Genomic DNA, 24617 nt, shown 5'->3' on the forward strand with positions numbered 1-24617 from the left:
TGCCCGTTGTGTTTACCTTGATTACATTACATGAAAACAACACCAGGCTGCTGAAGTATAACTGCACACATCTCTATACACATCAGGCTGCTGGGCCTAAACTGCCACAGACTGGTTTGCTGTAGCTCATTAATCCTGTGCATAACAGGTTTATTTTCAGCTTTTTGGAATAAAATCTGCTGTTTGTGATTTAATGCTCAAAGCTTTTAAATGTGTTTCAAAGAAAAAAAAAACCATTTATCACATTTTCAGGTATGATGTGACCATTTATAACACGTAATTTAGTGAAATCGGGTTTAACGTCATCAGATTGATGAAATGGTTTTACTCGTTTCACCAAACTATCTTATATTTTCTTCTTTCATGATTTATATAAATGCCCTACATTTTCCTGTGTCTGCAGAACAGTGTTTACAGTCACATTGTATCAGCCTGTATTCCCTCTTGCAGCATCACCACTTCCCCACGCAAGGAAATTGTTCATCATACTTCACTGTGACTGGTGTTTCATTCATAAACAAAAACAGTGAATTTGACAAAGAAAATGTATCTCAGCATATCTTGTTGTGCAACAGAAATCAGTCTCAAGGTTTCACTGAATCCAGGAAGTCAGAGTTAGGGTAAAGGGCAGATTTAGATTAAAAAAAACACACACATACACTTTATTTATATTGTTCTCAATCTCAATTCATTGAGCATCTTACTTATGACACTGCTTGCAGCGTATAAAAAGATAGCCTTGTCCTATTCAAACTAAAACGCACTCAGATATCTCAGATTCATTGAAAACACGAACATTCAATATTCTCTCAAATCTGTAGAGCAGTCCCTGTGTCCTCTATGGAGCACATGGATTAAATACTGCTCCTAAAAGGATCAGAGAGCCCGCTCAGTGGCACATAAACTTCTGAGGACACATACTGTGTCAGCCACAACCTTGGCATAAATAAAGAAGATGGGTGGTATGCGGAAGTGTTGACTGTGAAGAAAGTCGGGGTAAAAATGGAGATGACAGGGCCAGATGGAGATGTTCAAACACTCATGCAGGGAGGAAGGGTTGAGGAAAGCAGCAGAGCCTCACAGCAAAGCTGCAGTGGCATTAGGGGAAAGGTTAGGTCTAAAGACAAATCAGGGCATATTTAATAAATGTGCAGACAGATGTTCTGCATCGAAAATGGTTTTAAGTTGGAATAAATGGGGCTGAGTGAAGGTGAATCATTAGTTATAATGGAAGTATTGCACGAAATAAACAAGAAAAAAAAAACTGCATGTGTCAGAGGTAGGATGCAGTGTGATGATTATATATACACCATTATGCTCTAATTGCAGTACATGTGTAATTAAGGCCAGCTTGACGAGTCGGGATAGGAGGCACAGCCTTCAGGTACATTATGCCCTTTGGCAGGAAAGGAAAACAAAATAGTTTGTCAACACATACTGCTTACTAGCACTCACAGAATTGGCAGCTAAACATATTCCCTTCCACATAATTGTATTAAATTGACAGTTTATTCATTTGAAAGACTTTATGAAAGTAAGAGATTGTGTACATGTGAAAGTATAAGTATACAAAGGTGGTACAGGCATTGTTCAGTTATTATTTCTGTACAGCTGTATGTATTTAAAATTATAGTTAGAGATAACTAAGATCAGAGTGGTTAAATTGAAATGACTTGTTCATGTTTTCAGAGCCCATCTGGAGGCGAGTGCAGAGCGCTGGTCACGTCTTCTGGGCCTCCTTGAGGAGCTGTGGAGGTGGATCTGCATGAAGGATGAGGAGCTGGCCAAGCAGATGCCCATTGGAGGAGATGTGCCCACCTTGCTGCAGCAGCAGAACCATTGCACGGTACGTACTGATGGCTGCAGGCAATGTTCCTGCAGCACTTATGCAAGATCTGTCCCCCTTCATCCCTGGTTCTTGTCTTAACCCATAAAGACCCAACCCATGAAAAAAAGATCAGAGAAGTTCAATTATTGGAATAGAAGGTCTTTATTTGTTTCTTTAATAAATGTAAAATAGAGTGCCAACCTCTTTTAGGGATATTTGACATTTATTACCATGTGATATGTCCTTTTTTTTTTTTTTAGTTTAATCTTCTGCTTTCTGGTGTCCATTAAGGGGCAGAAGTTGAAACCCAGATTGTGTTCCACAGTTTTGAGCAAAGTTTGTACCATAAAGTGATGCCAAACTGTATGGATCATATATGTCCCACTAGGTTGTTATGGGTTAAAGTTTATGCATTTTTTTATGTGATTTGCGTCTCTTTAAGATAGTTATTTTTCTTTATTGCATGTTTTACAGTTTAAAAATGACTGCCAGGTTGTTGGCTCGATTTTCTCTTGTTTATATATCATTATCATTTATCTTTGTCTATGAAATCTTGTGGGAGTTTTATTTCTTTTACATCAGTGATATGCTCATTTCTCCAAGCTAAGCAAAAACCTCTTTGTGGGTTTGCTCACTGGATGATAGAGTACCCTTTATCAAACACGGCTCCTGTCACTTTAAACCCAGGCCTCATTTCCACAAGTTTTTAGCTCCCAATATTTGATGGTCACAGATCTTTTGGAAACCATCCAGTATTGACCAAGGAAAGCCACAGCTGATGGTCAAAAAAAAGAAAAGCATTGTAATCCAAGAGAGAAATCCTCGAGGGTTTAAGTAGAAGTGCTTGTTTTTGCCTCATCAGGCTCAAATTGCCATGCGACAGAAGGTAAACCCAGAAATTAGCTGCCTGATGTGGACAAGAAGGTTGTTAAAATGAACACAGCCATGCTGTTGAAATGCTGACATTATCAGGCATCGGACTGGCTGTAGCTGTATCTACATCACAGTTTGCATGTGAATGTTTTTCCATTTTGTGATAAATGCCCTCAGCGTTTTATTATTTGAATTATTTGTCACCCTTACACAGCTATTAATAATTTATTTGAATGGTCGATGATTTGATACCTTTGATGTTTTGACCCATTCCCACCTTTGAACGCCATGCTATTTGTGTTCCCTGCCGTATTATTTATTGTAGGCACTGGTTATTGTGGAGTGCAGTTGCTTTCAGATGAATTACCCACCCCATGTTGGCAGTTTACACCCAGTCTGCTATTCGCCACTGCTGTTGACATGAAACTGCATCTCTCAGCGCACCGGTCGTCCTGCTATAATTTTTCTCCCCTGAACACCTTGAGATAGTTGTTGTCCAAGAAAAAAAAAAAGTCACATGGATGTTATTTCACTGTGGAATACATGAACATAAGCCTGTAACCTGTGGAATGACTAAAGGATGATGTTTTGTTGATGTGTGTTTGCATCTGTATGCAGTGTGAGACTCCATGCACATCCTGTGTATGCTTTTTAAAGTTGAGTCATTTTGTAACGTGCTAATTTACTGTTAGTTTAAATGAGATCACATTTTGTTTCTGCATAAATTAAAAACCTAAGAAAATGCATAATGAGTGAAAAGTTTCCACAAGAGGTAAAAATAGATCTTCATTTATAAGCATCATATGCTGTATACTTTTGGGGAAGAAACTGTAATGAATAAATTAAAAAAAAACGCAGATGGAAGAACAACTGCAGATGTAGAAAACTAATTGACATCAGATCAATGTCCTTGATGCATTCTCATTTGAAAGGAAAAGTATCAGGAAAGACAGATAACTGATCTCCCACAGAGATGGAGTTTGTACTTCCAACAGCAGACAATCAATATCTTTGCTGCTGTAATGCATGCCAAGTGTAATCTTCTAATGATTAAATTACAAATCATTATCCAAAAGCACAGGATCACTCAAAAAGAACCGCTTTCGTCAGGATTGTGGCTATGTATGTACTTGTGCTATATTGTAACCAGTGTGAGGTCAGACCATGTGAATAAAGTTCATACTCATTAAACTAAGGCCTGTTAATGTGAGGAGATGATATCTATGTGTACATTCGTATTTGTAGAAAGAAAGCGCTTTGTGGACAAGGGTTTTATTCAGATGATTTTGACAACAAATCATAGTCCAGCCTAATAAACATCGGTCCTTTTAAGTGTGAGTCCCATTCATTGCCTTTTACCAAAGCGTCTGCAAATCAGAGCTTTGTTATTTAAAGATTAGGTCAGAAACACACGAACCTCGAAGTGGAATCTTCCCACATCTCCACTGTCTCCCTCCTTTTCCTATTACCGTTCCTCGTCTCCTTTACCATGTTTTCTGTCGTTCTTTCTTGGTGTCTCCTGGCTTTTTGTCCTCTTTATGCTCAACTCTTCTCTTTCTTTCTCCTTTCACCCCCTTATTGTTGCTCATTTCCAGGTCTTCAACTTTGAAAATGCCAAAACTGGAAAAAAAGAAATGGTAAAGTTGAAAGTGCAGCTCCTTTTTTCATTTGGTCTGTTTTATTTTTCCCCCACTCCCTTCTTGTCTGTGTGCCTAGTAGATTGGCCTTGAGGTCTTGCTGACCCTGAGAAGGATGAAGGGGGGCGGGGTTTGCCGAACAAAACAGCTCTGGCTTTGAACAAGTCATGCTCTGTTACTTGCTTCCACTGACAGCCACATTTCTGAGCCCACTGTGCTCACCAGTATATATAGTCATTCTGCAACACATCCACGGCTGTGTCAGAGAGGAGGTGGGGAGGTTTGCATAAATGTATGGAATCAGTATTAGTGAGGTAAGGAAGGCTTATAGAGGCTAAGTGAAAAAAAACTGTCTTCTTTTTATTTGGGGAGGCTTGAAGAGATAAAGGAAGAAGGCTAAGCCACTTAGCCCAGCGGAGAGCAACGGATATTGCTGTTATTAAAGAATCAGAGGAAAGAAAAATCTCGGTGCAGCAAACTGCACTCGCAGATCACTCTTCTCGAGGGGAGGAGTGATGGACAGGGAGCAGCAAACTGGAGCACAATTAGATGAAAAGATGATGGGAAGTGATTTAGATGTGAGGAAAGAGGCTGTGCATTTTCCCTCTTTTATTTATTTTCAACCCATTTAGTGTCAGACAGCTGAGTCAAGTCTCATTTTCATGGCACCGTGTGGACATTGCGTAAAACTGCGAAAAGGGGAGGGAAGCAGGGGTATTGTTGTGTCTTGGGGCGGGGACGCTGTCTGTCTAGGGCATTGATCTGTGCCTGTGTTTTTCTCTACTTAAATGGCCATAATACCATTTATTAATTGCACATTTAATTATCCAGTAAAAAGCCTTTATCAGCAGCTGATTAAACTCATCAGTCTCTTTATATTAAATTAATAGCTTATGGATCAGGAAGTGGTAAAGGCTTGTCGGCATTTTAAACGACTCCTATCCTTTAGCAACATTTGGCTGCTTCTCCACATTATTGGAAGTCTTGTTCTTTTTAAAAGCTCCTTTAGGTGAATAAAAACAATAACAATCTATGGTTTCCTTCTGCCTTGTTTTCTTTGTAGTATTAATGTTTTATTAGCATATAATTGCACAGTTGGAGCAAAAAGTCTAAAATGTGCTGCAGAACCCATCCAGATCTCTCTGCTCGTATGATTGATTGGAACGATTTGGACTTAAATCAAGAGAACTTACAGGATACAACTAATTAAACTGATTAAAGTGCTTTGCTGGTCTTCTGGAAGAGAAGGCTGCTTATCAAACATAGTTTTCTTTCTGACCAAATGCTCATTGTGTTTTGTTTTTTTGGGGGGATTTTTTTTTTTTTTTTGGTTAATTTCATTGCACTTTCAGATTTCAGTTTGGCATTTTGGTCCTTATCTCTTGATATTCCGTAGTCATAAAGGCTGCAACATACACTACTCACAAAAAGTTAGGGATATTTGGCTTTCAGGTGAAATTTATGGACAATGCAATATGTTCATGCTACAGTGATATATCATAAAAGTAAGACATTTAAGTAGAAGGATGCACTACTGATTTCCTCATCTCAAAAAATTCATTCAACACAAAAGGTAACAACAATGGTAGTTACACCACAACAAAAACTTTGAACATCTCAATATCTCGTCATGTGCCCTTGAGCATCAATTACAGCTTGACAACGACGTCTCATGCTGTTCACAAGGCAACTTACTGCCTGCTGAGGCATGGCATCCCACTCTTCTTGAAGGGCAGCCCTCAGGTCATTGAGGTTCTGGGGTGCAGGGTTTCGAGCCTCTACACGACGGCTCAGCTGATCCTACAGGTTTTCAGTGGGATTCAGGTCTGGAGAGAGTGCAGGCCATTCCATTTGAGGTACACCAGTCTCCAACAGCCGTTCCCTGATGATGCGGCCTCGATGAGCAGGAGCATTGTCGTCCATGAAGATGAAATTAGGCCTGTGCTGTTCATGTAGGGGCACAATCACTGGATTAATGATGTTATTCAGGTAGTATGGGCTTGTCACTGTACCATTCACAAAGTGTAGGGCAGTTCTGTACCAAGTGGACACCCCTGCCCACACTAACACCGCCACCACCAAAAGCTCGCCTGGTGACAACAGTGGCTGATGCATAGCGCTCTCCCTGACGTCTCCAACATCGTTGCCGGCCATCATTACTGCTCAGTGTGAATCGACTTTCATCAGAGAACAGCACTGAGGCCCACTGGTTCCTCGTCCAGCGTAAATGCTCCCTGGCCCATGCAAGACGATGATGCCTGTGCCTGGTGGTGTGGTCAGGTACCCGTGCAGGTCGTCTAGCACGCAGACCACGCTGATGGAAACGGTTTCGAATGGTCTGACGTGACACTTGGGTGCCTCTCACTTCTCTTAAACGTGCCTGGAGTTGAGTGGCATTCATCATCCGGTTTCTCAGGGCAGTGTTCACAATGTAGCGGTCATCAGCACGGGATGTGGCCAAAGGACGTCCACTTCTAGGCCTTTCTGTGACTCTTCCAGTCTCTCGATATCTCTGTTGCAACCTGCTGATGACACTCTGTGACACTCCAAGCTCAGTGGCCACTTCTGTCTGAGAACGTCCTGTTTGAAGCATCGCAATGGCAAGGGACTGTTGTTCCATTGTTAGGTGTCGTCTTGGTCTCATGATGTCAAAATGTGAACAGCATGATGAGGACAACTGTTTAAACACCAGCTCTAATTGAACCAGGACATTTATTGGTCAATTCAAGGATCACACACCTGCCGTGATTTTTGCCGTTAAGCTCCTTGTTAGAGAACAGCAACTTGTGCAAAATTTATTGAAACATTTAACAGTTGGACATGTGCATTTAAAAGCTTAGAGAAGATCACATTAAGTTCACCTGTACAGGTTTGAATGCATTTTAGGCTTGATGTAAAATTTCACCCAAAAGCTGAATATCCCTAACTTTTTCTGAGGTGTGTGTGTGTGTGTGTGTATATATATATATATATATATATATATATATATATATATATATATATATATATAATATAGCAACTACAGGGACTCATGGTCCCAGACTGTAGTTCTTATCAGCTCAGCTTTGCCTTTTGTTTTGGGGATTCACTTTGCTGTTTTGGTTTACCCACACAGATTTAAAACTTAGCTTTTCCTTCCTGATCATCTGCTGCTGCAGAGAGATAAAGCTACACGAGCAATTAGGTGCTGAATGGACTGGAGCATTTAGGAGCTGAAGAGAAAAATAGATCTCTTTGGAAGTAAGAGACAAGAAAAAAGAAGAAAAACAGTTCTTTGGAGAGACTGAAAATATAACTGCCCCCTGATCAGCATGACATTATGAAGACATAACTTTTATGACCACCTGCTTGATGGTGAGTAGATTTCTAACCATTCACACTGGGGAGAGGGATATTTAAAGGAGTCTTAGTGTCTGGTAGTTATGAATAGATCCTGAACTTTGTTGTTTGGGCATCAGATCCGGTGTTTAGAGGCTGAGCAAGACACTCACACAGTTGGGTTGGCTAAGCAAACTGGTTCCACTGGCAGAGAGACCAGCTACAGGTTTTTATATTTTGACTGATCAGTGTGTACTCATCATTATAATTTTTTTTGTCTTTTCTTTTTGTAGAGCAGTCATAAGTTAGTTTTTGTCACCACCTTGGGCATTTTACAGCCCTCAGGGATATACGTTATTTAAAATAGTCAGTCCTGGAAGCTGTAGCCCAGAAGGATACACCTATCCCTTTCAGATGTTCTAAGATAACAGTGGATGTTAGACACAGAGAAATTACATTTTCAGGATGAATCACTCTGAGGCTCCTCATGCAATTGTACATAGCTGTAAAGTCTAATTTGGCTCAGTCAACAGAAGTTCAAACACTTGCCTCTGCTAAAAACACTTAGCCCAATTCATTTTTATGTGCTGAGAACAACGGGAACTCACAAGCATCTTAATGTCTTCGGAAATAAGCGATCTCCTGTTATGAAGCCTTCTCAAATTTGTATCATTTGCTTCTCTGTTGCTGAAAGACGTTTATTGTGGGTTGTCTTTTCTGGAGGAAAGCACGGGGGTACAATGATATTGCGTGGAGAGTAAGATAGCAGTGTTTTGAGAGCAGGAAGAGCGATATTTGGCAGAGCTCTGAAAGTAGCTGTGTTGTGATGTTATCGCATTGGCTCTGCAGTACAAGGCACATAGCGATAAGAGTTTGCTGCGCTGCAAAAGCCACACAACCTCACTTTTACTCAAACCTGGACAAAAACGATGCCACACAAACGGAATCTCTCAGCCAAGGTCACGGCCACTCCTCGCAACAAGAAAACTACCTTAAGAATTGTAAGACTGACGACGTCGCCTCTTTTTCTGAGCTTAACAAATCCGAGTTGTAGAAGATATTCTGATGAGCCAGAGCTGAAACCCTATCAAAGGGATGAGTGAGGGGGTAGACCTGCACCGTTTTATCTTTGACTCAGAAGGCTTTGTCTTATCGCTCAAAGGCCACCTGGGATTTACTTGGCATAAAAGATTGTTTTTTTTTTTTTTTGCATGGAAGGCTGCACATGTGATCTTTACCTCTCAGACTTTCATTGCGAGAGTGTCCTTGTGTAGCACAGATATTATGGGGCGCTTGAGGCTTCACTAAAAGATTTGTTTGAGTCTTTGGTTTTGTCGTCAAGCTGCAAAAATACCCAGTAGCCACATCACAGATACAGAGCGTCTAGTATACTCACAGCAGGCCGTGTTGCAGATTTTAGTTTTCTGAGGTTCAATTTTCTAGATAATAAAAACTACAGATTTACCTTTTTTTTTTTTTTTTTTTTTTTTTTTTTTTTAAATTTTAAAACTGACCTCATATGACAAAGAGCCAAGCATTTTGTAAAGCAAATTCAGCATGCCTCATGGTTATTTATATAATTCTAAATATATCAGTGAAGATCAAGTAAGAGTTCAGTTTGAAACTGAAAAAAATGGGGGGGGGGGGGGGAGTTTACGTCAGTGAAAATATTAAAGTAAATGAATCCAAAAACCCACTACATGATCAAATATCATTTCAATGTGTTTTAAAAATGCAAATGCTGCGTAAAACAGTACTTCCAAGTTACAGTAGGTTATTTTTAATTCCAATTTACTTTAAAGAATTTATTTAGGGAACATTCGTGGAATAAAATAAATCAATGTATCGAAAGATAATTACAAAATGGATCGATTGCATATATAGTGAAAGCAAGAGAGAGAGAATAATGAATGTGCATGTTTATTATGGTTTAGTCATACTGTTGATCAGACAAAATAAAAGAAAACGTACTCTTAAGACAACACGTGGGAAAAACATGGTTCAACAGTTACAGCCTGAGAAAGTACTGCATCCTTTTTAGGATGTAGCAGCTTTGTGATTGACAGTTACACACTGCGTTCATGAGTCTGGTTTAAAAGAAAAAATCACACAAAAACACCTCAAATAGGTGGCTTAACAATGACCACATCTATTGTTACCATGCAGCTTGCTCCCATGAGGTCTCAGCCTGATAAATCTGTATGTCTGTACTGATACAGCCGTCTTAGAACACTGCATGATGCTTTGATCTTGTGCCTTTATTTCCAACAATAATACCTCCAGTAATGCTTCCGCTGGGATTTTGTACCCCCTTTCGTTGGTATATGTGGTTTTCATGAGAGGATTAATTTCATTTAGTCACAAACTGAAATGAGAATGTTTTCCTGAACTCAATGACTCAACGAAGCTCCCTATCTCACTTTTCGTATATCTGCTCCTCCCTTTCTTCCTCTCTCAAGCACCCCTCATTTAGTTTCTATCTCTCAAGGTCCCCAACTCTGAGCTAGCTACCTATTATGTCTCTGACATGTCAATTTGGAGGAAATCATTGGAACGGAGCAGACCATTTATTAGCAGGGACGACGTAATTTCTGTTGAGCAGGATGCTGCATTTCAGCGTGACGGTAGATTTGTCCGCAGGAGGCTGTGTGAAATCATCACTCCACTGTTACAAAATAAAATTTAAGGGGAGTTTACTCCATTAAATGAGTGAAGATGTTTCAAATTTCATCATTTTCTATTTACACATGTCCAACAAACTAGTTAATGTGTCAGGACAATCTATTACCTGCTTTTCTTTGTTTTTAGACGATGATTGCACTGAAGCCGGCTCGGTCAGGATTGTGTGTTGGCTTCCCATTTTTTTTAAACCTCACTTGTCTATTTGATAAGTCTGAAAATTACGGGACTTTATCAAAGTGATTGTCCGATCGAATTGACTTGCTTCACAGCATCTGAAACTACATCCCCTGTTCATAAAGCAATCACACACTCCAATAGGCAAAGAAATGCCCGGGGGGGGGGGGTGGGTCAAACATATATTAAAACAAGAATAATTATTCCATTACATGCCATGCTCAATGTACTGTGATCAGCTGCTGTGCGTCATGGGGAGGAGGAAGACTTGACACAAGGTTCAATCACTTCTTAAATTGCTCATAATCTGCAATTGGAGGTGCTGGAGTTTATATCCGTATGAATAACTGTGTTTTTGCACCTATGTGCATATTTTATTCCAGTCACAGCTGCTCGCTAAGAGGATATGCCGAATATGTACGTGGCATTTTCAGCAGACTCTGTCGTGATTATTCCTGGAGGTTTCAGTGACTTGCTTTATTCTGTGCATTGCTCAGCTAATTTCACACAGATCTCAAGGAAATGCTTGGTTTGACACTGCGCTCTTGACTCTACTTGTTGCTATATTTTCAGAGCTTTACCCTGCTGCTGGGGCCCTGAGCAGAGCTGCTCTTTTTGCTGGTTTCTCCAACCGCTTGCTTTTTTTTCTTTAAGCAAAGACTGGGCCGAAACTAAATGGTTCATCTTGCATCACCTAATTAACAGTGTCGTATACTTTGTCAATAAGCCAAGCATAAACACCTGCTCTGTTGTACTGTTGTACATAATGAGCAGGAAAATGGCACAGTCAAAGTCAGAGGATTTAGGCAGATTCTGTTGATTAGTTTATATTTCTGGAGTCTATTTGTACCAATGAGATCAGGAATTTTAGAATAAAATATGTGCATATTTTCAGAGGAGAAGCATTAATTATACGTATATGAAACTGTTTTAATGATTACATAAATAAAATACAGTCTCTCTTCACTGTCTGCATTTTCTCCAATGTCTGACTGTGTTTATGATATGAGCTTGACCATAAGTGTTTTCATATTGTCTTATGCTCCAATTTGTGTTTCCTCTGCAGGCACTGTGCTCTGAACTGAAGGAACGTGAGCACTTGGTTATCAGCACTTTGGACCAAGCCAGGATGTTTCTTGCTGACCAACCCATTGAGGGACCTGGAGAGCCACGTAAAAACCTGCAGCCAAAGACTGGTTTGTTCCATTCTGTTATCACAACATCAGTGCATGTGCACTAAGTAGACATAAAAAACAAAGCCTACCCCAGCTGCCCTCCAGTTAGAGGCAGGGTACACCCGAGACAGCACGCTAGTTCTTATTGGTTCTTGTGGATGTTTTATCATCCAAAAGACTTCCTCTGTTCAACAGCTTGGAAGTCCCAGTACCTCTTGACAGGAAGTCCCAAGACTCAACATGTGAAGCAATCTCAGCAGTCATTTAAAACTTAGAAAGGAGATAAGAGGTGATAATGTCTTGAAGACCTGAAAAGACATCTATCTGCTCTCTACTTAATATCTAATGAAACACATAAAACTGAGGCAGTTTAAGCTTCTAGGTGTACTGCAAAGGGAGTCTTATTCCCGGATCACTGTTTTAGTTTATATCTTAGACATTATGTTGCACTGTTTATAGCTGGCATAGCCTATAGATTTAACCTGCTTTATGTTATCACTGATTTGTGACATACTCCTCTTAAAATGATTAAATCTGTTGTCAGTTTTTGCTTTAGTCCATTGTGTCAACCTATTTATACCAGACATCCTAAGGGCGAGTTATAAATATGGGTTTTACTCAGCCTTCTTTCCAAGTTTCCTGTATGTGTTATACACCACTGGAAAGCTAAGATTCTTGTGATTTGAATGATGTATACCAGTCCAAGCTACAATCATAACTGTAGAATCAGTAAAAACACAGATTTTTGGATCAGTAGCAAATACAACTAATCTTTGAAGTCATTCTGGATGCCAGAAGCTGTCCAGTTACATCACCAAGTGTAAAAGAAAACTTCTCCACAACATGTCTTTTATACATAAAAATGCATTTTAGACTAAAATTGTTGGTTTTTAAGAGACTAATTGTTTGATATATATTAATCAGAATATTATTGAAGGAGAAAAAAGAAAAACAACAACAAAAGTAACACAAAGACTCATCCAGCTCAGTTATGCTTCATGACCCATCAGGTGACCCATTTAGTTTCTTTACAATTTACTGTGGTTGGGGCAGTTTGGGGTTATGGCTTTTGGAAAAAGGTTGTGTAACACAAGATGATGATAGTTCATGGGTGTGACGGCTCCAACAACATAATCAGTTCAAGTTATTGTCTCTTCCCTGCTTCTAGGTTTCTGATGTCTTTGTCACACAATGACAAAAAAAAAAAAAAAAAAGATGCTCTGTTAGTAGAACATTAATGATGCATGAATTTCTCTGGAGATTAAAGATGAGCCACTCACTGAGCACTTGTGGGATCAGCTTGGCTGAGCTGCTGGTGCCAGAGTCACCAGCACCGCCACAGTGGCTGATATGCAACAAAGGCTGCTGTGGCTGTGGATCGCTCTTCTATATGCTACTGAGGCCCCAGTTTGTCACATGAATTAATTGGTAAATTGACAGTATTTCTTTAGACTTTAATCACCCAATCCAGTGACAGCAAACAAGAGCTAATAGAAAATTCAAATATTTGGAAAGTTTTTCATGGGTGCAACCATACAATTCATCTGCTTATCCCACAAATGTGGTGCCATTCAAGGGAAAACAGGCTTTCCAACAGTATAAGATTTATTGCCACGAAGCATTGATAGAAAAAAAAAAACAAGACACCATCACATTTTTTTTGGACAATTTTCTTGCCAAGTTCATCTTATAAACTATGTTAAAGCCCTTTTTCCTCCAGATTTACTGATCGTCTTCAGATGAAGAGTGAAGCCTACGTTGGCCCCAGTGTTGGGTTAAGTGGCCTTATAATGCTGCTCAGTGAGCCCTGCGTTAATAATAATACTGTTATACAATAGGGCAGTGAAGAATTAAACATGAAAAGACTCATTCAGCATTCCCTCTTTGTCTTGGTCTCTCAGCAAGGAAGTCTTGATTAAGTCAGCACATTTCCCTTCGAACCAAACCCTACTGTGTAAATAATTAAACTAACCCAAGTGGCTGAGTCGGGGAGTGGAAAGACTTCAGAGCATAGTCCAATAAGCTTGTTGTCTCTGATCTTTGATGAGGATATTAAAGTATCATCTCTCTGAATAAATAGTTTTTTTTTAAAAAAGAACTGATTTTAGATCAGACTTTGCTTGTTGTATAATCCGAGGCGGCTGGAATTCTTTTGAGTGACGCTGTGATGGAGCATCAACAGCTCTGATTGTCTTCCATTATGTAGTATTTTTTTCAATTCAGTGCTATTAATTGAACTCATTGCTGCAATGCCACATTCTTCATAACAGAAGGTAGATAATGTTTTGCAGCAGCATGAAACATTGACTGCAGAAATGTGTCAGACTTCAGGGAGGCAGCAGAAAACAGAGATTGAAAAAAGATGTGCAACAAGTAAAAGATGAATTTCCAGACTCTACACCTGAGACGAGACCTTTGAACTCATAAAAGTTGCTCATCTTTCTATGCAGCTTAAATGGGTATTTAGGGACCAGTTATCCTTTCTGCCTGTTCTTGTCTCTGATCTGTAGCAATTATCCCGTCCACTCACCTTTCCTGCCTCGTCTCTCACCTTTTTTCCCCTTTTCATTTGAAGGCTTTTGCTTAAGCTGCTGTCCATTTTTATTCTGACTGGATTTTTACACTTTTCTACTTCCTCCTTTATTTTTCTGAGATTCAGTTCTCCAATGAGGAGTTGAACTCTTTTTCTAAAAACCTAATCAAAAGACACACAAATAGTGAAAAACATAAGAGTATGTAGACACTGTTATGCCACATGTTGGTGTAGCGGTTCATGCACATGAACAGTAGAAGTTTTCAGGTAAAAGTCCCGACAACTTGTTCCTGTCTTTTTCCACAGTTGCTGTTCACACAAAGCAGCTGTGAGCAGCAGGAGGCCTTTTGCTGGAGATGTGCTCTCGCAGCTGAAAATATGAGGGATGAGATGAGGGGGAATGGCTGTCAAGAGTTTGCAGGAGACATCATGAGATGCAAAACTTAGGAAATTGTGGAGATTGATGAGTTTTCTTTACATTTCGAACAGCTGATGAAACATGTAATTGTGTTGATGTGAGTAATGACTATCTGTACGTATCCACAGCAGCAGGGAGGAAGCAGGAAGTGGAGGTCTATCTAAATCATGCATTTTTATTCAACTCTGTAGTTTAGTGCCTCATTTACATTTTAGAGCCTTTAATGACCCGTTGTTGCTGTTTTTAAGCAATGGGGGGAAAAAAAGCTGCTTTAAAGGAGGAACTCTGTTTTAGAAGCAGATATAAAAACACTGTGCTCTAAAAGTTTAGTGGAATTTCTGTTTATCCTGCTTTCCTCTAGACGTCACCCCAGAGGAGAAGGCCCGAGGGTTGGCCCGGGCGATCCGCAAGCAGACTGGGGAGGTGAAAGAGCGGTGGGAGCGTCTGAAGGGGCATGTGGGCGGCTGGCAGAGTCAGGTGGAGCAGGCTTTGGAGCGACTCCAGGACCTGCAGAGCTCCATGGATCAGCTTGACCTGCGGCTAACACAGGCAGAAGAGGCCAAAGCTACCTGGCAGCCAGTGGGAGACCTGCTGATCGACTCTCTCCAGGACCACATCGATAAGACAATCGTGAGTTTAAGCAGTTAGTCAGGAGTTAAGGCGACATGCTTTTTTACACAGTTATGACAGGATCAATTCAATTAATAACATTTTTATGTTTCTACTTCAGCTATTGATTCTTGTCTTTTATGAATTAAACATCAAGTTGATCAGTTTCCAAAAAGGTTCAGTTTACAAACAACAGCAGAGTAAAGCTGAGAAAGAAAACGGCCCCATCATGACTCGCAGGTTTCCATTAGGAATCATAACTATGTTATTGCTTCCATCTCTTACTGCAAATCTTTTTGGTATGAATGATCTGACTGGTTATATTTCTTAATATCCATAACAGTCAGGGGCCACGTCTCATCAAACACTTCTTTCATATTTTCACCAACTCGCCTACGGTTACAGACACTAATGTGATACTGACACCCACAGTGGAGACATCAAATGGCCAAATAAAACTCTTCATTTATAGCTATAAACTACATTAGAACATGGGGGGGGGAGTTTACGTCATTAGAACATTAGAACATTAGAACAGCAAGTCTGTGGAAAGGCTCACTTTAATCACACCACCGTCTTTCACACTGCACTACCATAAATCTATCTGTCTAGGCCTTCAGAGACGAGGTTGCCCCGTTACGTCAGGATGTTCGGGTTGTGAATGAGCTTTGTGCAGAGCTTACACCGCTGGACATCCAACTGTCATCCACTGCCTCCAGACAACTAGACCAACTCAACATGAGATGGAAAATTCTCCAGGTTGGTTAAATCGTCCTATTGAAGTGTGGTTTTTAAACTCAACATTTTGCCTACACCTTACTTTGATGTCCTGCTTTTTTGTTGTCGTTCCCCTATTTCTCTCTCTCTCCGGCTGTGGAAGCAATTTTATGTATTAGACAAAAACAAAGGACACGGAGTGCTGTAGCTCTCTACCTGTAAGCTTGTTTTATTTGAACTCGGCTCTGCCTTAATGCAACCCTCCGTCACCACACATCAATAGATGAAGTTCTCACTGCACACCAGTCACATTCTTGGCTCTCTGCTAGCTTGATATTGTTGGTCTGATCATCCACTGTGAGACTTGCTGAGCATTTCTTAGATTGGAGCATGTCTCTGTCCTGCAGGGAAATCTATCTCTTTACAAGTCATCATAGGAAAAAAAGAAGACAGGAGGAGAGATTGTTTGTGAATTACAGAGTGAAATCCTTTCTGTTTTGTTTGTATGGCTACCAGAGCGTAACGTTTTATAAGTTTGAATCACTGAACACTTTAGTTATGGAGATTTTTCATGGGATTGGTTTACTTCACAGCATAAAATGTGAAGCCTGAAAAAAAAAATGTAATTGTGTCTAGTCAGACTGGCTCTATCAATCTCTAAATTGGTTGCCAGAGATCAATACAAATAAATTCCAAGTATTTTTTCCTTATGACTTACTCCGAACAGCATGACAGCATTGATCAGTATTACATGTGGTGCCTATTGGTAGAGGGGCTGAAAGCAGGTCTGAACACCCTGCTGTCATGACAGCAGTTGGAAGGAAACCAGTGAACTAGATTTCAAAGCAGCAGTTGCCACACAACAGGATCAGTGTGGATAAATTTTTGTTTTTTTTTTGCCAAGAAAATGACCATAACTCAAAATAGGAGGGCAAGAGTTTTATAGTCATGTTCAGTCTCAGTGTGCAGGAAGGCAGCAGCTTCAGCAGTGAAACAGTTCTGAGGTTTCATGACCTTCTTTGCATATTCAGAGAATAACCAGCTGTCGTACTGTGGAACATTAGGTATAAATGTCACTATTGGTCAAAAAAGGGTCTGAGCTGCTGGCCTTTCTGTGCCCATCACCATGATCCCTGTGTGAACATCAGAGATCCAACTATAATAATCTCCAAAGTAGCTGTGTGGATGTGGAAGGTGGAGTTTTGCAGTTTCATCAGTCAAAACTGAACAGCTTCACTTTTCATCAGCAGCACTTGTGCTGAAATTTTCTGAGCTTAATTTGTGCTTAAAAAGACTGTTTTTTTTTTTTTTTAATTAAAATGATAAAAATATAGTCATAAGAAGCACATGTGTTAATCTGTGTAATGTTTTTGTTTTTTATCTACACTTACAGACATAATACAGCTGACTTTACCTGATGCTTAACATTTAGTCACTTTTACAAGTCTGCACTGTGGGTGTATTCTGTGATTAACAGCATTTGGTTCAGATTGTGTCAGAGGAATGCTTCTGGCATGTTGCTTGGTAATGTACATGTAACCGGATTTGTTGCATAATGAAAAAATAAATGGAGACAAATTGAAACTAATAATCCGATGTGCTTTATAACCATCACACAATGCTAAATGTCACTGCACACATGAGAATTTGCAGTGTTTAACACATCACTCAAACTACTGAGGGTTGATGTAAGAAAAAAAACTCATTTAATTGCTTCAGTGTTACATACAAATAAGATAATCTTTACCCTTGCTCTTTAATGCATATTTATGCAAAACAAAGAACAAAAAAAATCAAAATGTAACAGGTCACAGAAAGGGATTGAACTGGTCAATCTGTGGCTCTATCTGCCTGCTTGTGGAATGGCAATTCTGTCCCTTCCTTGTTCTGTCTGCTGTTTTTGCAGGGTTTTAACACTGTTTTACACAGGACTAATATTCCACCAATACACACAATTTGTCACTGCTCAACAAAAGGTTTCTTACTGCTCTTCCAGCAACAGCTTTTCTGTTTCACTACAACGGGAGTTGCAGTTTGTGATGCAGTCTGACAGCTGCTATGCAGGTGGACAAGAGGAATTTGTTGTGACAAGCTGTGTTCACATGTGACTGAGTCCCAGTAGATCTTTACCACTGCTTCAGATTTATAATCATGGGATGATTGGCAGCCACATTTTTCTGCTCAGGCAAGCCTTAAGTGGACCAGTTACACAGTTGCCTTCTGGTTTGGTCAGTATTGTGTTAACATGTGAAACTGAACTCACTTCATGGTACTTTGGTTATCCTTGACCCCATGATATTTAGGAAGTCAAAAAGCTTGTAGACTCTCTTGACGGCTGAGCTCAGGAAAGAATCACGAAGCAGAGCAGGACAAATCCCTGTTTCGTTAAATCTTTATTACCTGCAAATTCATTAAAGGTGTGATACTGTGTAATTCTGTGCCTCTATTAGACAAAAGTTTAAGTTGGGCTTTTACAGAAATTCCACTGTAATTGCACTGAAATTGAATTCATCTCATCCATGACGCCAAGTTCATCTACTGTGAAGTGTCTGCAATCACTGCTTCCCAGCTCACTGCTCTCTTCTGCGTGTGGTCATCTTACAGGTGGCAGTGGAAGACAGACTGAAGCTCCTTCAGGAAGCGCACAGAGACTTTGGCCCTTCTTCCCAACATTTCCTCTCCAGTGAGTACAATTACTTCTCCTTGGAAAGAAGAAATGTCAGGCCCCTGGGATTGTTTCCACACAGATCCAGTTTCAAATCCTCCCTCTCGTCATCGGCTGTGCTGTACGCTTCACAGTCACGTAGCTTTGGCAGATATCTGCACACTCATTCTTCATGCATGCAGCCTGCACATGAAGCACTTTACTCGGAATAATATGAAGCTTAATTAGAGTTTTACTGACTCCTTCCCCTCACTTCCTTCTTGGAGAGCTCATTAGCAGAACAGAGAGTTCAAGACGACGCTTCAGACAGATGACAAATTCAGAAACCTTAAACGCGGCAGCCAGTCTCATCCTTTCCACATTTTTTCCCCCTCGTTTTTTATAATCATAAAGCCATCAGTGTTTGACCTGCTCCACCTGATTTACTTTGCTGGCTGTCGGGCACGAAGACAAAATGGATGATGTGTGATCCAGAGCAGGTGCTCGGCCACCAAGCTGCGTCACTGTAAGACATGAATTAACTGAGCAATCCATGCACAGGGCTCAGCGACTCCGTACAAAACACTCTTCTTTCATCTTTCTGGCACTGTGACACTATCTCCTCCATCACACATTCGCTGTCATTACACCAGTAGCTTAATATTCCCTCAGGGATCAAAAGTACTGCGTTCTTATCTTACCCTATCCATCTCGTATATCTCCCAATCGCACTTAATCTCTTTCTTTTACTGTCTTTTCATCTCTCCATTTGAGTGTAGAGCTGTGTCATGGAGGAGGGAAAGTGGGAGGGCAATAAATCAAGCAACATTTCTGCTGCTATTAGCTCTGCAGAGCTTCTAGAATATCATTTGATGCATCAGATTTTTATAATCAAGACTTGTCCTCTCTGATTTAACAAAGATCAGCCTGAACTAAAAAGTTCTTACTTTTTTTTTCTTTTCTATACTTTTTCCAGTTCTTATTTTTCCACTTGCATGCCTTAATGTGTGATATTCCTTCCCCCTGATGAAGCAATGTCCATTTACTTCATGCACTCAATCTCTTGCCCAGTAAGGGTCTTCCATATTTAGCTGGACTATGTTTTTATGAATATTTTAGATGCAGGAAGTGAAGCTTCAAACATTAAATTGCTAATTGGATTATAGTGAATAAAGTATTCATTAAGGATTGAGTTTCTGTTTTCACTGCATCTTGAATTTTTACGTCTCATTTCTTTTTCCCTTTGTCTCAACGTGTCTGCAGCATCCGTGCAGCTCCCCTGGCAACGCGCAGTTTCTCAGAATAAGGTTCCATATTACATCAAGTAAGTAATGAGAAATTGTTGCCGTAGCGCTCATGGTGATTTTGTTAACTGTGTGTGTCTCTGTATGAGCTAGATGTTGTTATTATGGAGCAGTAAGCAGATAAGTCTTTATTTATAAATATTAAATTTGACTTAGTTCCACATCTTGTATGAATGATTTCTAATTAATTTGGCATGCAGACCCAAAAAACAGCTCATATTGTTTGTAGTTTATTGTCACAAGCTGTCTTTAAGTAGAGAATGACAGTTTAACTATGTTTTCTGAAATGTTTTTATGAAATCGCCTATATTTGGGGGTATTTTTGCTCCTTCTGTTGTTATACAACACTACTGCAAACAGGACTGTACATTGCAAAATGATTTTACACCAATACAGTTTATCTAGAATGTGAAAAGAGAAGTGACATTATCATGAAGTAGTTTGATTCGTAAAGGCCCTCCAAAAAAAAAAAAAAAAAAAGAAATCTGAAAATTTGAGCCACAGTGACGTTGGGATATTGTGTAAAGTGTAATACCAAAACGTTGAAGCTTTGTTGATGGGATTGTTTCCTGTTCCTGCTACATGTACAACTTCAGTTTATTAACTGTCTCCATTGTCGTATTTTGCGCTTCATAATGCACCACGTTTGGTCCAGACAGATCTGGTAGGCAGGCCAGTTCCTGCACTTTTTTTTTTTTTTTTTGACTGTGAGTCCAGGCTGTTCACGATGAACCTTACCTTTCCTTGCTTGCGAACAAATGAATCTTTCGGGGAAGCTCCTTTAATACCCAACCAAGACACTCGCCTGTTTCCAATAAACCTGTCCACTTGTGGTGTGTTTTCAGCATTCCTCAACGTTCCCATTCTTTTGCTGTCACTGTTCCAGCTCTTCTGGAATAATGCAGGCATCAAATTTAAAATGAGTGAATATTTGCAGAAAATAAAGTTTTTAAGTTTGAATATATTTAGTTGGGTATAGATAGAATGTCAAGATTCGGTTTTTATTTCCAATTTACACAACATTCCAAATGAATTGTAATTGGGATGGTAGATTCATCCGTTTTAGTAGTTTAAGTAGTAGATTCTAGTATTTCCTGCTCTGTAAACTTTCTGCAAATGTCACTGACCTGCTTTATTTTTTGCCACTTCTTTGTGCTGACCTCCTCTCTTATTGAAAGTTAGCATTCAGCCTGTTTTACCTGCACATTTTCATTCAGTTCAACATGGCTTCCTGCTTTGGAATAGATAATGCCTGGCTAAATCCCATGACAGCTTTCTTCCCTATGCTTACAGTGACTGTAATGACTCCAGTTTAATGTCGTGGCTCTCATTCTAATTTTTGCAAAAACAGCCAAAAAAGGAGATCTGTCAGTAGCTTCTCTGCTTCAGAAGAAATGCTTTGAAGTCTTCATTATACTTAAAACATGTACATCAGTACACTGCTGCCTAAGCAAAGCTGATATTAAATTTATACTTGGCTGACTGCAAGAAATCCAGATTTTGGGTAAATGATTTGCTTCTCTTTTGTTTCTGTTTGAGCATCATTTTTCACTTTGTAACTTGAGAAACCCACGATAAATGTGTCATCTGTGAGCACGCAAATGTCTTAAAAAGTTTGGGGTATTCGTTGGTTTTGTTCAAGTGTCATCTTATAAAGACTTGAGATTGGCTGCTACTTGTTTTGCTACATAGTTGGGATTTTTTCTGAAGACAGCTGGAGAAACCTTTTTGTAAGAAAAAAGCCACATTGCAAATACATGTGAACAAAAGCATTAACACAAAACAATATGCAAAGGTGTTCTTGAGTGATGCGCACCCTCATGCTGGCAAAACAATAGTTCCACACAAGCCCAAACATGCCGGTGAATTCTCAGTGGATCCGAGCTTCGTAGCACGATCCAAATACACTCCCGAACCCACTGTGAGCTTTCAGCACATCCTCTGTGTCAGCTAGAACAGGTTTCCTCTCTCCCAGGTTAATGTTTTCACAACCCAAAAATGGCCTCTTTGAGTCATATATATAATAAAAAAAAGTGGTGAGTTTTTGTTAGATTTAGACCTCTGTGGCTTTCCACAAATATAAAGCTTGTTTTTTCCTCCTTCATGCACAGATTTACAACACATGCAAGTTTAAACTCAATTTGCTGTATTGAATTGGACTCCAAGTCCAACCCCAGCATTAATCACAGGTCACATTCAGTGTTGGGATTCTCACATCATTATTAGGCATATTCATTTCCCCAATCTCCTCTTCGTCTCTTCTTTCATCTCAAGTTCTGAACCGCGTCTTTAAGCCGACAAAGGTCGCCTGATTAAAAGTGCGCTTTTTCCGCCCCCCTGCAGTGAGTAGTTCAGATGACATATTATTGGGGTGGGAATCGGATGCTTTCATAAACGCTCTGTGACTACTGTCTCATGCTGGCATCCTTGTGCTGCCCCATTTAACTGATTCTGGCATGTTCTGGAAGGCTGTGGACATCCCCTTTCTCTGGAAATGCAGTTTGAGAAGTTTTAATGGAAAGCATTAAAGCGTAATTCAAAGGCAGGATTTCTTTTTTTGCCGTGACACAGAAGGAAGGATCTACTTTTTGTGGCAAAGGTGAAGTGATGGCAGCCAGAGTAAAAGCATGAGGCATCAAGTGGTGAATGCAGGCACTTATCACCTGTCACAGACACTTGGTGATAAGTCTGGCAGCCTGCTGTCAGACAGGGGAGAAGAAAAAGTTCCAGAAATCTTCCTCTTCTCCCTCTGATATGTCTGTAATTTTGTTTCCGTGGATAGCCATGCATGCTAGCGATCATTCACCAGCCTACTCATGATTATTCATGGCGAACTTTGAGTGTGTCACAGTGACACATTCCCACCAGTAAAGGAAGTGTTTTGGCAGTCTCCTGCCAGCAGGATTTAGATAAGTCCTTTGATCGTTGATCATGAAGTGATTGGATGTTTCCCAAAAGAATTTTACACTTGATGTTCTTTCATTCACCAAACAAAATGTGTTACTTTTTTTTTTTTTTTTTTTTTTTTTTTTTTTTTTTTTGCTGTTTCTAGTCAGAATTTATGGATAGAAGCAGTGGGATTTACATGGTTAATTCTGGAGCAGCAGGGATGAAATCAGTAATTTTAACATCTTTAACCTTCAGTAAGATTGTGCTGCCGCACATAAAATGTCAGGGGAACAGCAATAATTCTTCATAAGCCAAATTGTTACAGTGGTGATCTGTTAGTGTAAGAGGGTCACTTTTGTCAAATAGCTTTAGCTGCTCAATCACACAGAAACCTCATAAAACTATTCAGAAAAAAGAGATTCCCCCTTAACTATACTTTTTATCTGCTACATGTATTTAATCCCTTTCTGTCTGCTGCAGTGTCCCCCTCTGTGACCCCATTTGACTAGTTTATTCTTATTTGGAAGACAGAAAATGTAACACACACTGCAGCAGACATAAGTGCTCATCTCCGCTACCTCTCTGATTGACTGGCAAATAGAAAAACCACTATTTCTAATTACAGTTTGCTTTAATTAGATCTAATTCATGCAAATGAGAACTCATTTTTCTACTGCAGAGATCAATTGCTCAGATTTTATTCAAAAGTACTCATATTTGTTCAACTAATTTTCACATTTAGAAGCTTAAAATAACTAAAATAAAAAGCAGTGGAATTAACAGTCGTGCAACCCTGAATTGGACTTAGTAGTGTGGAAAATGAATGAATAAACAGCCAAACCTGTATTCCTTTGGTTTACTGACACTTCATGTGTTTCAGCCTCTGAGCTGTTTGCTGAAGCTCAGGTCAGGTTTTGTCTTTGAACTTCTGCTGCCTCATTGGCAAAGTATTTAAAGCAGTTAAGTGGACCTGCTTCATATTCTGAGATGCATTCAGACTTTGTCATTAAAAAACCAAAACTATACATTTTTATGCTTTGTTAATCAAGGTGCTTCTATAAAAGGGAATAAAAACATTGACCTTAAAATAGTCAGTTTCACTTTAGTTGATTCTGTTTATTGGCTCATTATGGTTCGGTTTATATGATCTGAATATTTTGGTGCAGATCAGAGTGACAGTAACACAGTTTTGCACACAACGTTGCGGACAATGAAAATTAAATGGGATTGGAAGATATAAAAGAGAAGGCTGATACCTGTGCTGTGTTTGAACCTGCAGCGTAGCAGCAGACAGGGTGTAGAGATAAAAGCCTGAGCTGGACAATGAGGACAGGCTTCTTACTTTCAAGTGAACAGCATGTGATCACGTTTGTCCGTCCAGTAAACCGCTTTGGTTCATTTCACACAAACTCTTGTGTGTTTTGATCATTTTTTTGTTTTTGTTTTTGTTGGGTTTATGTGAAATAAATCTCATGAATGACCTGCTGACATAAGTTTTTAAAAAAATTTTTTTTAACATTTATAAACAATTTCAATAGATATGATGATGATGATGATGATAATAATAATAAATAATTATAATAATGATATTATAATAATAATGAAAGATAAGAGTGTTGAACAGTGCCGGCCCCCTCCTCTTAAGGGATTCCAGTGAAAATATGATTATTTCTGCCTGAAATGCATATTTCTTCACAATATGAAAGAAATCGGGGATGACGTGCGATGGCTGGTTTCTATATCAGGAGAAGAAAAATGTCTGACATTGTCAGTCCAGATATTCTTTCTGCCCGTTTGTCGCGAACATTTCTGTTGC

General features: G+C 39.6%; 1 protein-coding gene across 3 annotated transcripts in view; it reads left to right on the forward strand.

The window, feature by feature from the left end:
• utrn (utrophin) overlaps positions 1–24617 on the forward strand; it is a 180033-nt gene that overhangs the window by 105697 nt on the left and 49719 nt on the right. For all 3 annotated transcript variants that reach the window (XM_079255303.1, XM_079255301.1, XM_079255302.1), the window contains 6 exons: positions 1690–1846; positions 11579–11708; positions 15000–15268; positions 15860–16006; positions 18569–18647; positions 19872–19932. In XM_079255303.1, coding sequence (XP_079111429.1) covers positions 1690–1846; positions 11579–11708; positions 15000–15268; positions 15860–16006; positions 18569–18647; positions 19872–19932 — 843 coding nt within the window. The remainder of the gene's footprint in view (positions 1–1689; positions 1847–11578; positions 11709–14999; positions 15269–15859; positions 16007–18568; positions 18648–19871; positions 19933–24617) is intronic.

Source organism: Telmatherina bonti (assembly GCF_933228915.1).
Source record: "Telmatherina bonti genome assembly, chromosome: 16".
In the NCBI taxonomy this organism is placed as follows: Eukaryota; Metazoa; Chordata; class Actinopteri; order Atheriniformes; family Telmatherinidae; genus Telmatherina; species Telmatherina bonti.